This window comes from Amyelois transitella, chromosome 4 (assembly GCF_032362555.1).
Source record: "Amyelois transitella isolate CPQ chromosome 4, ilAmyTran1.1, whole genome shotgun sequence".
Classification (NCBI taxonomy): domain Eukaryota; kingdom Metazoa; phylum Arthropoda; class Insecta; order Lepidoptera; family Pyralidae; genus Amyelois; species Amyelois transitella.
Genome location: NC_083507.1, coordinates 7,121,285 through 7,133,347, shown reverse-complemented (window position 1 = coordinate 7,133,347; position 12,063 = coordinate 7,121,285). Strand labels below are relative to the sequence as shown.

The following is a 12,063-nucleotide window of genomic DNA, read 5'->3' as shown; positions in this document are numbered from 1 at the left end:
GTAAGTAAGTAAGCTTTTTTTAATTTGCTAGCTTTAGTTGGTTCTATTTGGTTTGGTAAACGCTAACGCCTACATCCGACAGCCAGTGAAAGTTCGTTTATCTTCGTTGGGCCAATGTACCCGGCTTAAAATGAAACAATGGTGCTAAAACTAATAATCATCCTTTTTCTCCGCATATTAATCAATACCTTACCTTATAGCTTTCTTATATTCGGAAATGGCCAAATTAGACATGTTTTTCGCGTCTACAGTTTTGGCAACGTTATAGTGCACCTTAGCATTTAGTGGACACACTGAGACAGCACTTAAGAACAGTTGGTACTCATTCTTCCAGTCCAAAGACCTCTTAAAACACTTAAGTCCATTAAAAAATATCAATATACAGAATAAAAACACGGCAGTCTGGAAAGAAGAAAAACATTATAATCTATTATCTATTAAATACATAATTTATCTAAACTTTACCTAAACCAAAGTAATGAGATCTCAAAAAGCGACGAAACCTTGCAAGGTAATGTAGGTTAGGTAGTGCCCTCGCTTGGCTCGTCTTGGCGGGGCCACTCCCGTGCCTACACATAAAGTAAATCCGGAGTACATAAAACAAAACAGTTCTAATAAGATGAATTGCTTTAAGCTAGTTCTAATTTCTAAGACAAAATCAATAACTATTACATACATACATACATAAACTCACGCCTCTTTCCCGGAGGGGTAGGCAGAGACTACCTCTTTCCACTTGCCACGATCCCTGCATACTTCCTTTGCTTCATCCACATTCATAACTCTCTTCATGCAAGCTCGGCGGTTTCGGGCACTTTTGACCTGACCCTTCACCAGGACGTCCTTAATTTGATCAAGATATGTTCGTCTAGGTCTTCCCACCCCGACCTTTCCCTCCACACTCTCCTTGTATATCTGCTTAGTCAACCTGTTTTAATTCATCCTCTCCACATGACCGAACCATCTCAACATACCCTTTTCTATTCCTGTAACTACATCTTCTTTCACATCACAACATTCCCTTATCACGCTGTTCCTTATCCGGTCACTCAATTTCACACCCAACATACTCCTTAACGCTCTCATTTCCACTGCATTTATTCTGCTTTCGTGCTTCTTTTGCCATACCCAACTTTCACTCCCATACATTAATGTCGGGACCAACACGCCCCTGTGCACAGCCAGTCGAGCCTTTTTGGATAGTTTCTGACTGCTCATAAAGGCATGCAAAGCTCCATTCACCATGTTCCCCGCGTTCACTCTCCTTTCAATATCACTATCACACTTGCCATCTGATGTAAACTTTGATCCTAGATATACAAACTCTTTCACTTGCTCAACTTTTTCTCCTCCAATCAAAATATTACATGCTGTCATTTCTTTCTCCATTTCAAAAACCAGTGTTTTAGTTTTACTTACGTTCACTTTCATTCCTTTCTCTTTTAAAGCTTCATGCATACAGTTTACCATCTCCTGTAACTCCTCCGCTGATGACGCCAGTATAACCTGATCGTCGGCATAGAGCAGACATTTGACGAGTAATTCATTCATCCTTAATCCACTTTCAGACTCTTTCAAATCTGTCAAACAACTATCCATAAATAGGTTGAACAGCCACGGTGACGCAACACATCCCTGCCTAACACCTTTCTCAATCTTAAACCACTCAGTGTGCGCTCCGTTTATCCTGACACAAGCACTCGAATCCTCATATAAGGATTTCAGTGCTCGTATCAAGAGACTGCTCACCCCATGCATAGAAAGTGCTGACCACAATTCATTCCTCTTAACTCTGTCATAGGCCTTTTCCAAATCCACGAATGTGCAATAGACTTTTTGACTCTTGGCCAAAAACTTTTCGGCTATGCACCGCAAAGAAAAGACCTGATCAGTACATCCCATTCCCTTTCGAAATCCCGCTTGAGCATCCCATATTTTGTCATCAGTTTCATTCCTGACTCTATTAATCAATACCTTAGCATACAATTTGCCGACGACGCTAAGCAGGCTTATACCACGATAATTTTTGCAGTCCAGTTGTGACCCTTTTCCTTTGTAAAGTGGCACAATAACAGCCTTACACCAATCTTTTGGTACTCGGCCGCTTCTCCAACACAAATTGAAAAGGCAGTACAACTGTCTAGCTACGACGCCTTTTCCTGCTTTAAGCATCTCGACCGACACTCTATCATACCCGGCAGCCTTACCCGCTTTCATACTCTTAAGTGCTTCCACAATTTCAAACATTTCAATTTCGCCTTCCATCTCATTCTCTTTTTCTTCGCTATAGCAGAACTCTTTCTTATTTTCTTCCTTTTTTTCAAATAAACTCTCAAAATAGTCCTTCCATATCTTTAGCACACATTCTTCTCCTTTCACAACGCTACCATCCTGGCATCTGATCCTAGTCAGCTCTCTGGTTATAGTTTTTCCTCGGGCTGACCTTACGGATTTCCAGAATACTTTCAGATTTGACTGAAAGTCTTCTGATAGCCTTTTATCAAAATCCTCTTTATACTCTTCTTTCTTTCTAATCACAGCTTTCTTAACCAAATCTTTCATTTTTTTATATTCCTTACGTGCTTCATTCACATCCTCATCTATAACCTCTTGCATTCTTAAGTTAGCTTTTGCTGCTAACAAATCCAGCCATGCTTTCTTCTTTAATCGCACAAGTTCTTGCACATCTTTACTCATCCACGCATTTTTGTGATTTTTCCCTTTCCTTCTTCTACTTACACCACACACTTCAACAGCTACTTTCACAATTCTTTCTTTAAATTCCTTCCATCCATCTTCAATATTGCTCCTCTCATCTAAATCTTCAATAACTATTAAGTAACCGATAACTTGAAATAAAAGTAAAATAAATAGTCTTGCTTATCAGCTCCTCACCTTATACATCTTTTTCCTCCTCAATAATTTATTAAATCCGATAGCTACAAAAAGACAGTAGCCTGCGGAGGGGATGTAAAGAATCCTCTCGGCTATGACAAACCCAACTGGGTAGAATATATTGGAAGCTGGCAGGAATGGCACTGCTGTGAGTACTAGCGCCAGTAATAAGAGTCTGCAAACGAAAACATTACATACATAAAAATTAAGAAAATTAAAATTAATAATTAAGAAAATTGCAGTCTCTGCCAATGCAATTTTCTCCTGACACAGCATACTTTTTCACTTCATCTACATTCAGAATTTTCAATTGCCCGATTATATCAAGATGCATTAGTCTTGGCCTTCTCCTTCCACCTGTGACGTCGTGCCGCTGCGGTTTTCACAGCCCAAGTGCCCTATAGTAGCGCGCACGGGCATCCCGGGCTTTAGCCTTTGGACTACAGCGCTCATCAAGTAGCTCGCTATTCTATGGCGGCTACTTACTGGAGCTCGTGTCTATAGCTAAGCCCATGCCCTTTAAAATATTGTTAAACTAGTCCGCTAATAAAGGGTGTAGTTGTTCTATGGATCTTTGGATTATCCCTCATCTCTCTTACCTGCGCCGTTTTATCTAAACGCCACAGTGGCGCGAAAGGCACTAAAGTGGAGTCACACTATTAAAAAAATATTATAAATTAATTTTTGACTAAGTTCTTTTTTATGAATGATATTGGATTAATATCCTTTTTGAAGTAGTATGTTCTTATTTTTTTTTATTCGTATTATAAAAAGAACTAAATCTCACTAACTATATAACAATAACCACTAATTATTTGAGTGTTTCATACCTTTTTGTTAAAATGTTATTTTTGAGTCTAAAAACTGTTAGAATAACCCATAGAACGGAGATGTAAGGACATACCGAAAATACTATTCGGTAATCCAACAGATTATTGACTAGAGGCACACATCCCATTGACCAGTCGTAGCACAACCAGTGTGGCCAAACAAGTAGGAGGCAATTTAAAAAATACAAATAACTATATGTAAATACCTGAAACACATAGACCTGTTAGTGTTAAACAGTTACTTTATAATAGCAGTGTGATATTGTAGAATAAACATACCCTTGTAAATAAATCTTTTGAGAATGCGGCAGGATTGTCAGTTTCACTGAAAGTAGGTTTTGCAGATCCCATCACAGTCCAACGTAAATATAAAAATAATACTATTGAAAAAAAAGTAACAGTTGCTCTTATAATAAAATGATTAATTCTAAATCCATTGAGCTTATGGTGCTTCCACTTGCTTTTAAAATTAACTGTAATAATAACATCATAAAAGAAACAAAAGCCCTGAAAAAAAAACAAAAATAAAATATCAATTCAACGGTATTTCAAGGAGGAATTGAGGAGACCTCACAGACCTATAAAATTTTAAATAAACACTACAATGTTTAAGTTGTTGAGGACATATACATATATGTTAACCAGAACAAACAACTTAAAGGACACTCCAAGAAACTTACTAAGTCTTGGTGCTCAAGCAACCCCCAAACTCACTTTTTGCCAAACCAAGTCATGTTAATGTGTAACTCTCTACCACAGAAGTTATTAGTCCAAGTGTAAACACTTTTAAAAATTGAGAGGACAAACAATTAAAAAAAATATTGTCTGCTCAAGTTTTATAAGTACAGTGAAATACAGGCATCAGCTTAAAGCTGCTAGGGTATTTAGTCACTTTATACTATACACTTAGCCATCTACTATAGCTACTTATACATACTTTAAATAATCTAAAAATATACATTTTATATTATTAACATTATTTCTCAGCATGTGTTAAATCAACTGCTGAGCATACCTGCTGTGCCTGATTTTCTCTGAGAATATGGGCCGCTTTTGGCCCATGCGGTCTCAGCCAACCTCCGAAAAAATGGTTGGGCTGGTCGAAGGCGCGCACAAGCATGCCCTCTGCCTCAATAAGACCATCCAGGTCCTGGGTGACAAATATGGCCAGCAACTTACTAGAAGGCATCAAAGAGGGATGCTCTGTGACCCCATCTATTCCATTCATGATGCCTTCAAATGAAAGGTGCCTCGAGTCTCACACACTCCTGGGTAGAGATGTCTAATTGGTCTAATTCTTGGATGTTTATTTATATAAGTATTTATTATTAAATAAAGTATTGTTGTGTTAGTACCTTTATTTATTTACATTTGACTAATGTGAATGTCTGAATCTGAATAGGTAAGAGTGATGAACCTTTTTTTTCAGGAACTATAAAAAATACATACCAATACTGTGATGCCATTTTCTTTAAACAATAAAGAAATTCCAGCTATGATCATAGCCACAATCAAGTTGAGATTCCTGTAATTCTGGTTAGTCATGGCTTTGTTATAAAAAATGATTACTAAAAAGAATGTAGTCCCAGCTAACAAGTCTGCTCGTCCCACTACCCCACATACAGCTTCTGTATGTACAGGATGCACAGAAAATAACAGGGATGCTATGTAGGACGTATCAAATCCCTTCACATTATTTTTTCCTAAATGAGCCATTGTATTCAACATATCATTCATTGACAAATATACCAATACAGTGCACAGTACATGACAAACAAGATTAGTAGATTTGAAACCAAAGGCAGATAATTTTTTGGCATTTATAAAGTAGTTGAACCTGAAAAAAAAATTGCAAATTAAATGGATTAAGATTGAAAATTAATAGGCAAGCCTTGAGTGAGCAAACTTTATACACAACCACTTATATACTTGGTTGTGTTGTTTTGTACAAAGTGTTTACTGGCAAGCTTGTTTCTCAAAATATATGAATACCATTTGCAATACATATAGAAAATGGACAAAATTTTTATAGCATACCTGAAGGTAAGAATCGTCAAAGGTCGATAAGATTTATGGCTTAAGTTGCTGCTAATGTCCGAGCCCCAAAAGTCGTTGTAAAAACAGTTGAGCCAGTGTTCAGATGTAACATCTTTATTATTTACTACAGCCTCGGAATCATCAAAAACAAAGTCGCCGCGCAGTGAAAATAAATACGGTAAACATGACAAAGATACAATACTTATTATCTTCAAAATAGTTTTATTAGACATTTTTTTAAACAATTTGGATTTATTATGAAAATTCTATATTTTGGTAAGTAGAACATTTTATTAGTGAATCATTTTTAAAAACTGTTGTTGTGTTTATGTATAATATGTTCCCTTAAAATATGTACTAGGGATGTGAAAAAATAATCGATTATGGAAATAATCGATTAAAAATCGATTTTTTTTAAGGTAAAAATCGATTTTTATACCTGATTTTTTTTTTAATAATAATCGATTAATAATCGATTTTTTTATAATCATGCAATAAATGCACCCCGACATTACGTTTAATCTTGTGGCTTGGAGCCCGGAACGTGAACTGCCAAAGAATGCTATCATAGCTGCATAATATTACATTAATGCCATCTGTGCATCTATGATGGCATTCCTTCTGTGCTTTTAAAACAGTTTGGATGATTCATTTAATCAAACATTCACTAGATGGAGTTAGTTGATGAACTGTATTTTACCGACGTTGATATACCGGTAATCGATTTTTTTATAATCATGCAATAAATGCACCCCGACATTACGTTTAATATTCTGGCTTGGAGCCCGGAACGCGAACTGCCAAAGAATACTATCATAGCAGCATAATATTACATTAACGCCATCTGTGCATCTATGATGGCATTCCTTCTGTGCTTTTAAAACAGTTTAGATGATTCATTTAATCAAACATTCACTAGATGGAGTTAGTTGATGAACTGTATTTTACCGACGTTGATATACCACCGGTTGATATGTCATTCATTAATCGTTGTTGAAATTGAACCTTAATTTTTCAAACAATTCAAAAGGATTTTCGTGACAAAAAGTTTTTCACGTTTACAATGTCTACGACTAAAAGAACGAGAAGTAGTTGGCGTCAATATTTTCACATTGACACTGGCAATGCTAGATGTAAATATTGCCCAAAAATTTTAAAAACGTGCAATAACACAACAAATTTAAAACAGCACATAGAAAGAAAACACAGTGGTATAATTAGTAATGAAAATAAAGAAGTAAGTACCTACAATTTGTATTTAATTACAATTATTAATTAAAAGGCTCGACTGGCTGTGCATAGGGAAAAGAAACAAATACTGAGTGCGAAACGAACGTAACGAAAATAGTGCGAAACAAATACTGAGTTGGCAATGAGTAGTTTTGTAATAAATAATTATAATAAGAACACTATTTGCCACAGCACAAAATTTTCGTTGCTATTCAGGACTAACTATATTATATTTATAATTCCCGAGGTCTCAAGCTTTAAGATTCTGTTGATCGCCTAGGTCACCATGGTCTTGCCTGCTCCTCGGGTGCCGGCCGCCAATCCCGCCATGCTGCTCTCAATGACATCCTGAGACGGGCGCTTGTCAGCGCCGACGTCCCCGTGGCCCTTGAGCCCCAGATCGTGCGAGACGATGGCAAGCGCCCCGACGGGATGTCATTGATACCCTGGTGCATGGGTCGCGCGTTGGTCTGGGACGCCACTTGCGCAGATACGCTGGCGGCGTCCTACCTCCCTGCGACCAGTAAACAGGCTGGTGCGGCGGCGGACGCCCGAGAGCGCTTCAAGACCAATAAATACAGTTGTCTTGGCACCCAGTACGAGTTCGTACCGTTTGGTGTCGAGACACTTGGTCCTTGGGGCAAGGGCGCGCGGGAGCTCCACAAGGCGCTCAGCAAAAGCCTGTGGGAGGCAACAGGAGACCCTCGCGCGGGCAGCTTTCTTGCGCAGCGTATTGCTATTGCAATACAGCGCGGGAATGCTGCCTGCGTGATGGGAACCCTTCCTAGGGGTCAAAATTTAAACAATAATGTTTTTAGCTTGTAATTTAGAATAGTTTTTTTTTTATTATTATAAAATAATTAATATTAGTTTAAATTTATTTAATTAGGTATATTTATTATTAGTACTTTTCTGATTAATTATAAACAATTGTATGTAATATTTGAAATATAACAATTTAAGATATTGACATGTCAAAGTTTTCATTTTGACATTTGTAGTTTAGGGTTGGGCGTATACAAATCGGAAGATATACTTACCAAAGACAAATCGATTTACGATGTAAACAGTGGCTAATCAAGTCAAAATTTAGTTTTATTTTGATTGGCTTATATTTTACGAAATATAATTTTAGTTTTGTGGCCATAAAGCAAAGGTTATTCTTAACCAATTTGATTTTGTTGTAGCATCGTCCTATCAAGTCGGAAAACAATTCGCAAGCAGAATCAATTGCAGACTCGATTTTAAAGCCATCGACATCAACACGTTCTGAAGACTCTGTGAATATAATACCGACTACTTCCGCATCTCAAATTGAAGATCCTGTAGGGTCTTCAACTCCTAAACGACAAAAAGTAACCATAGAAGCATCATTCTCAAAAATATTAGAATTTGGATCAGGGGGTTCAAAAAACAAACAGATTACAGACGCTATAGCAGAACTGATATACCGCGATAATCTTCCCTTCAGCGTGGTCGAAGGAGAAGGGTTTGGAAAATTGATTAAATTACTTGCACCATTATATAAAATCCCATGTCGCAAAACGATAACCAGCATCATTGATGGAAAATACGAGGAAAAAAAAGCTATTATAATCAAAAAGTTACAATCCGTTACCAATATATGTTTAACGATTGACGAATGGAAGGATTTACAAATGAAGAGCTATCTGGGAGTAACTATTCATTTTATCAAAAATTTTAAGATTTTTTCTTTCAATATAGCTTGTGAGCCGCTTTCGGAGAGTCATACTATGCCGAATATTTATCAACCACCATTAAAAATATTTGTGAAAAATGGGAAATTCCTGATGAAAAAATTGTGGCCGTCACTACAGACAATGGTGCAAATATAGTAAAAGCCATTGAATTAGCATTTGGAAGAGCAAAGCATATTCGTTGCATAGCCAAAATTTAACACCTGGTAGGAGATGTTTCAACGCGGTGGAATTCACAATTGCATATGCTTGAAAGGTTTATAGCTATGAGTGGGACGGTGGGCGGCATTTTGTTGAATTACCCTAATGCTCCTCCTATGATTCAAGCTAGTGAAATTGCTGTACTGAAAGAGGTCATAAAAATTCTCAAACCGTTTGAAAAAGTAACCGAGGAGATGTGCATTGAAAAATATGTTAGCGCAAGTAAAGCTATTCCTATTATAATGTGCTTGAAACAGTTTTTGGAAAAAACAGATCCATCGCATGATTTGAGCATTCAATTAAAAAATTCAATAATAAATGAATTTAAGAAAAGATTTGAGCACATACAAAAAGTTCATTTATTTAATACAGCAACATTTTTGGACCCTCGTTTTAAAAAATTACACCTTGATGACGGAGCATCTTTGGCAAGAACTATGAACTACATTAAACAATCCATTGAAGAAAACCGAGAACCTGAGGATTGCCCACTGTCAATAACTTCGGCCGCTGATGATGTCGATAATGATGACATTTGGGAAACCCACAACAAGTTGTTGTTGGAGGCTATGAGAACCAGTCGAAGTCACATTCAGGTATCTGAATTAAGCTACATAGCTGCGCCTCTAATAGGGTTAAAAGAAGACGCTTTAGAATCCTGGAAAAGCTATGAGGGAGCTTATCCCAAACTTACACATTTGGCGTGTAAGCACCTATTGGTACCGGCTTCTTCGGCTCCTGCAGAGAGATTATTCTCGAAAGCTGGTGCCATAATAACAAAGACCAGGAGCCGAATATTATCAAAACGCTTACCAAAGCTGTTATTTCTAAATTCGTTGCCTACAGATTTGTAGGTTTTTTTTATTTAAATAATTTATTTACATACATACATTTGGTCACGTCTATATTCCTTGAGGGGTAGACAGAGCCAACAGTCTTGAAAAGACTGAATGGCCACGTTCAGCTATTTGGCTTAATGATAGAATTGAGATTCAAATAGTGACAGGTTGCTAGTCCATCGAATCAATAAAAAGAATCCCAAGTTGTAAGCCTATCCCTTAGTCGCCTTTTACGACATCCATGGAAAAGAGATGGAGTGGTCCTATTTTTTTTGTCTTGGTGCTGGGAACCACACGGCAAATTATTTTGTTGATTTTTTTTAATTTGAACCTTTTATAATTTTATTATTCTAAAACTTTCACCTCAGTTGATTTTATAGGAACTTACTATTTCAGTACGAATATCTAGCTATTTTTTATTTAATTTATTTAAGTAATTTAATATTGTTGATTTATGTGAAAAAAATTTTTAATTGTTTTAAATCTTTCATTTTTGTTGATTATATAAGAATTTACTGTTTCTGTTGATTATTTTAATGAATAAATCTATTGATATAATGTATATGGCTTTTATTTTAACATTAATTGAAAAATTAGGAAAAAATCGATTAATTTAATAAAATCGATTATTTTCTAAAGAAAAATCGATTTTTTATTAATCGATTTTTTTATCCTGGAAAAAAAATCGATTAGGTAAAAATCGATTTCTTATCAGCAATGTCACATCCCTAATATGTACCGAAACGTACGTACTACAGATATTATTCTAAAACCATACCGTACGTATACGGTTAGTCTGGCTAGGCTACCGAAAGATGACACTGGTAGGAATGTGAAAAAATAATCGATTTTTTTAAAAGGAAAAATCGATGTTAATACTGATTTTTACAAAATTAATTATCGATTTTTTATAATCATGCAATAAATGCACTCCGACATTACATTTGGTCTTCTGGCTTGGAGCCCGGAACGCCAACTGCCAAAGAAAACTATCAAAGCTCCGTAATATTACATTAACACCATCTGTGTATTCTTTCTGTGCTTTTAAAACAGTTTAGATTATTCATTTAATCAAACATTCACTAGATGGAGTTAGTCGATTTACTGTATCTTACCGACATTCGGTTGATATGTAATTCATTATTTGTTACTGAAACTTCATTTCTCAAACTTGATTGTTTTAAAACCTTAATATGTGTTTAATTGATATTGTGAAGTTGACGTTGTTGACGAAAATGCTGCAGTGCAGTTTGTTACCGCTTCTTCTGCACTGACGCCTTGGAAGCGGCAGTAAACTTAGTTTTAAGTAATAACGTCAACCAATGTTGTTAAACTATACGTTTTGACAATTATTAAGCGATATGAAGTATCCTATAATAATTAATAAAAATTTTGAATTTGAATTTTGTTCATTATATAAGAACTTACTGTTTCTGTTGTTTATTTTAAAATCTATTTGAAAAATTAGGAAAAAAAAACAATATAATAAAATCGATGATTTTCTTAAGAAAAATCGATTATTTAGTAATCGATTTTTCATACTTAAGAAATAAATCGATTAGATAAAAATAGATTTTTTTATCAGCAATGTCACATCCCTAGACACTGGCTTTTATTCCGAAATTTTATATGGCAACCGGATTACTTACGTCACTGTCACTTTAACCTAGGTTGTTGATCTGTCAAACAGAAAAATATTTCTGCGGTTTGTGAGATTTATTATTGAAATCATGTCTAAAACTCTAAAAAGCCACTTGCGGAGTGTTCTCTTTACTATGATTAATAAATTTGATAATTCTGTTTTATTTTTTTTCTGTATGTATGTATCAAATTGGCTATTTGACAAAGTTCTAAAAACTATCTAAGGGTATTTATTTGTTTATAAGGAGCCCTACAAAAATACTTTTCTGCCTTTATTACAGCTATTTTATTAAAAAATCGAAAAAGAAAATGAAATATTCAAATATGCCGCCAAAACGCGACTTTTAGCAATATGGCGGCCATAGCATGCAGTGACGTAAATTTCGTGTAAATATCATACAAAGCTTGTTGGTGTTTCGAAAAGTTTTGATTTCCTCTTGTTTTATTTAACTTGTGCCACGTCATATGTGTGAAAATTATTAAAATGAGTTCCTATAAATGTTGTGCAGTGCCTCAATGCACTAATACAACAATAAAATCTCCTACGAAACTGTTTTTTTCTATGCCGATGGATTTGAATATTCGTAAGAAGTGGTTTCAGATCATGATCTCAGATCAGTGGTTACCAAGATATACTTACATTGATGTTTTCACATTCCTCAGTTCGGCAGC

General features: G+C 35.7%; 3 protein-coding genes across 3 annotated transcripts; 2 read left to right on the top strand and 1 right to left on the bottom strand.

Annotated features, from left to right (window-relative positions):
- Positions 1–263: 263 nt before the first annotated feature.
- Positions 264–10,666, bottom strand: LOC106138427 (protein O-mannosyl-transferase TMTC4). Its single transcript, XM_013339571.2, has 6 exons — positions 10,490–10,666; positions 5,763–6,120; positions 5,175–5,562; positions 4,005–4,232; positions 2,896–3,070; positions 264–402 (listed from the first exon to the last, which is right to left on the bottom strand). Exons 2-5 carry the CDS (start codon positions 5,993–5,995, stop codon positions 2,927–2,929), a joined length of 993 nt encoding a protein of 330 aa, XP_013195025.1. The 5' UTR covers positions 5,996–6,120; positions 10,490–10,666; the 3' UTR covers positions 264–402; positions 2,896–2,926.
- Positions 6,826–8,895, top strand: LOC132904401 (uncharacterized). Its single transcript, XM_060954727.1, has 3 exons — positions 6,826–6,895; positions 7,273–7,760; positions 8,180–8,895. The coding sequence occupies exons 1-3, from the start codon at positions 6,826–6,828 to the stop codon at positions 8,846–8,848; spliced, it is 1,227 nt and encodes a 408-aa protein (XP_060810710.1). The 3' UTR covers positions 8,849–8,895.
- On the top strand, positions 8,950–9,922 carry LOC132904383 (E3 SUMO-protein ligase ZBED1-like). Its single transcript, XM_060954641.1, has one exon. It carries the CDS (start codon positions 8,956–8,958, stop codon positions 9,763–9,765), a length of 810 nt encoding a protein of 269 aa, XP_060810624.1. The 5' UTR covers positions 8,950–8,955; the 3' UTR covers positions 9,766–9,922.
- Positions 10,667–12,063: the final 1,397 nt, after the last annotated feature.

Excerpts from the sequence above, each read along its gene's own strand:
- LOC132904401 (XM_060954727.1), top strand. The coding sequence starts at position 6,826 with ATGTCTACGACTAAAAGAACGAGAAGTAGTTGGCGTCAATATTTTCAC. Across the intron at positions 6,896-7,272 it reads TGACACTGGCAATGCTAGAT|GTCACCATGGTCTTGCCTGC; the intron begins GTAAATATTGCC and ends TTGATCGCCTAG. Across the intron at positions 7,761-8,179 it reads AGCGCGGGAATGCTGCCTGC|CATCGTCCTATCAAGTCGGA; the intron begins GTGATGGGAACC and ends ATTTTGTTGTAG.
- LOC132904383 (XM_060954641.1), top strand. The coding sequence starts at position 8,956 with ATGCTTGAAAGGTTTATAGCTATGAGTGGGACGGTGGGCGGCATTTTG.
- LOC106138427 (XM_013339571.2), bottom strand. The coding sequence starts at position 5,995 with ATGTCTAATAAAACTATTTTGAAGATAATAAGTATTGTATCTTTGTCA. Across the intron at positions 5,563-5,762 it reads TTGACGATTCTTACCTTCAG|GTTCAACTACTTTATAAATG; the intron begins GTATGCTATAAA and ends TTTTTTTTTCAG. Across the intron at positions 4,233-5,174 it reads AAAATGGCATCACAGTATTG|GGCTTTTGTTTCTTTTATGA; the intron begins GTATGTATTTTT and ends TTTTTTTTTCAG.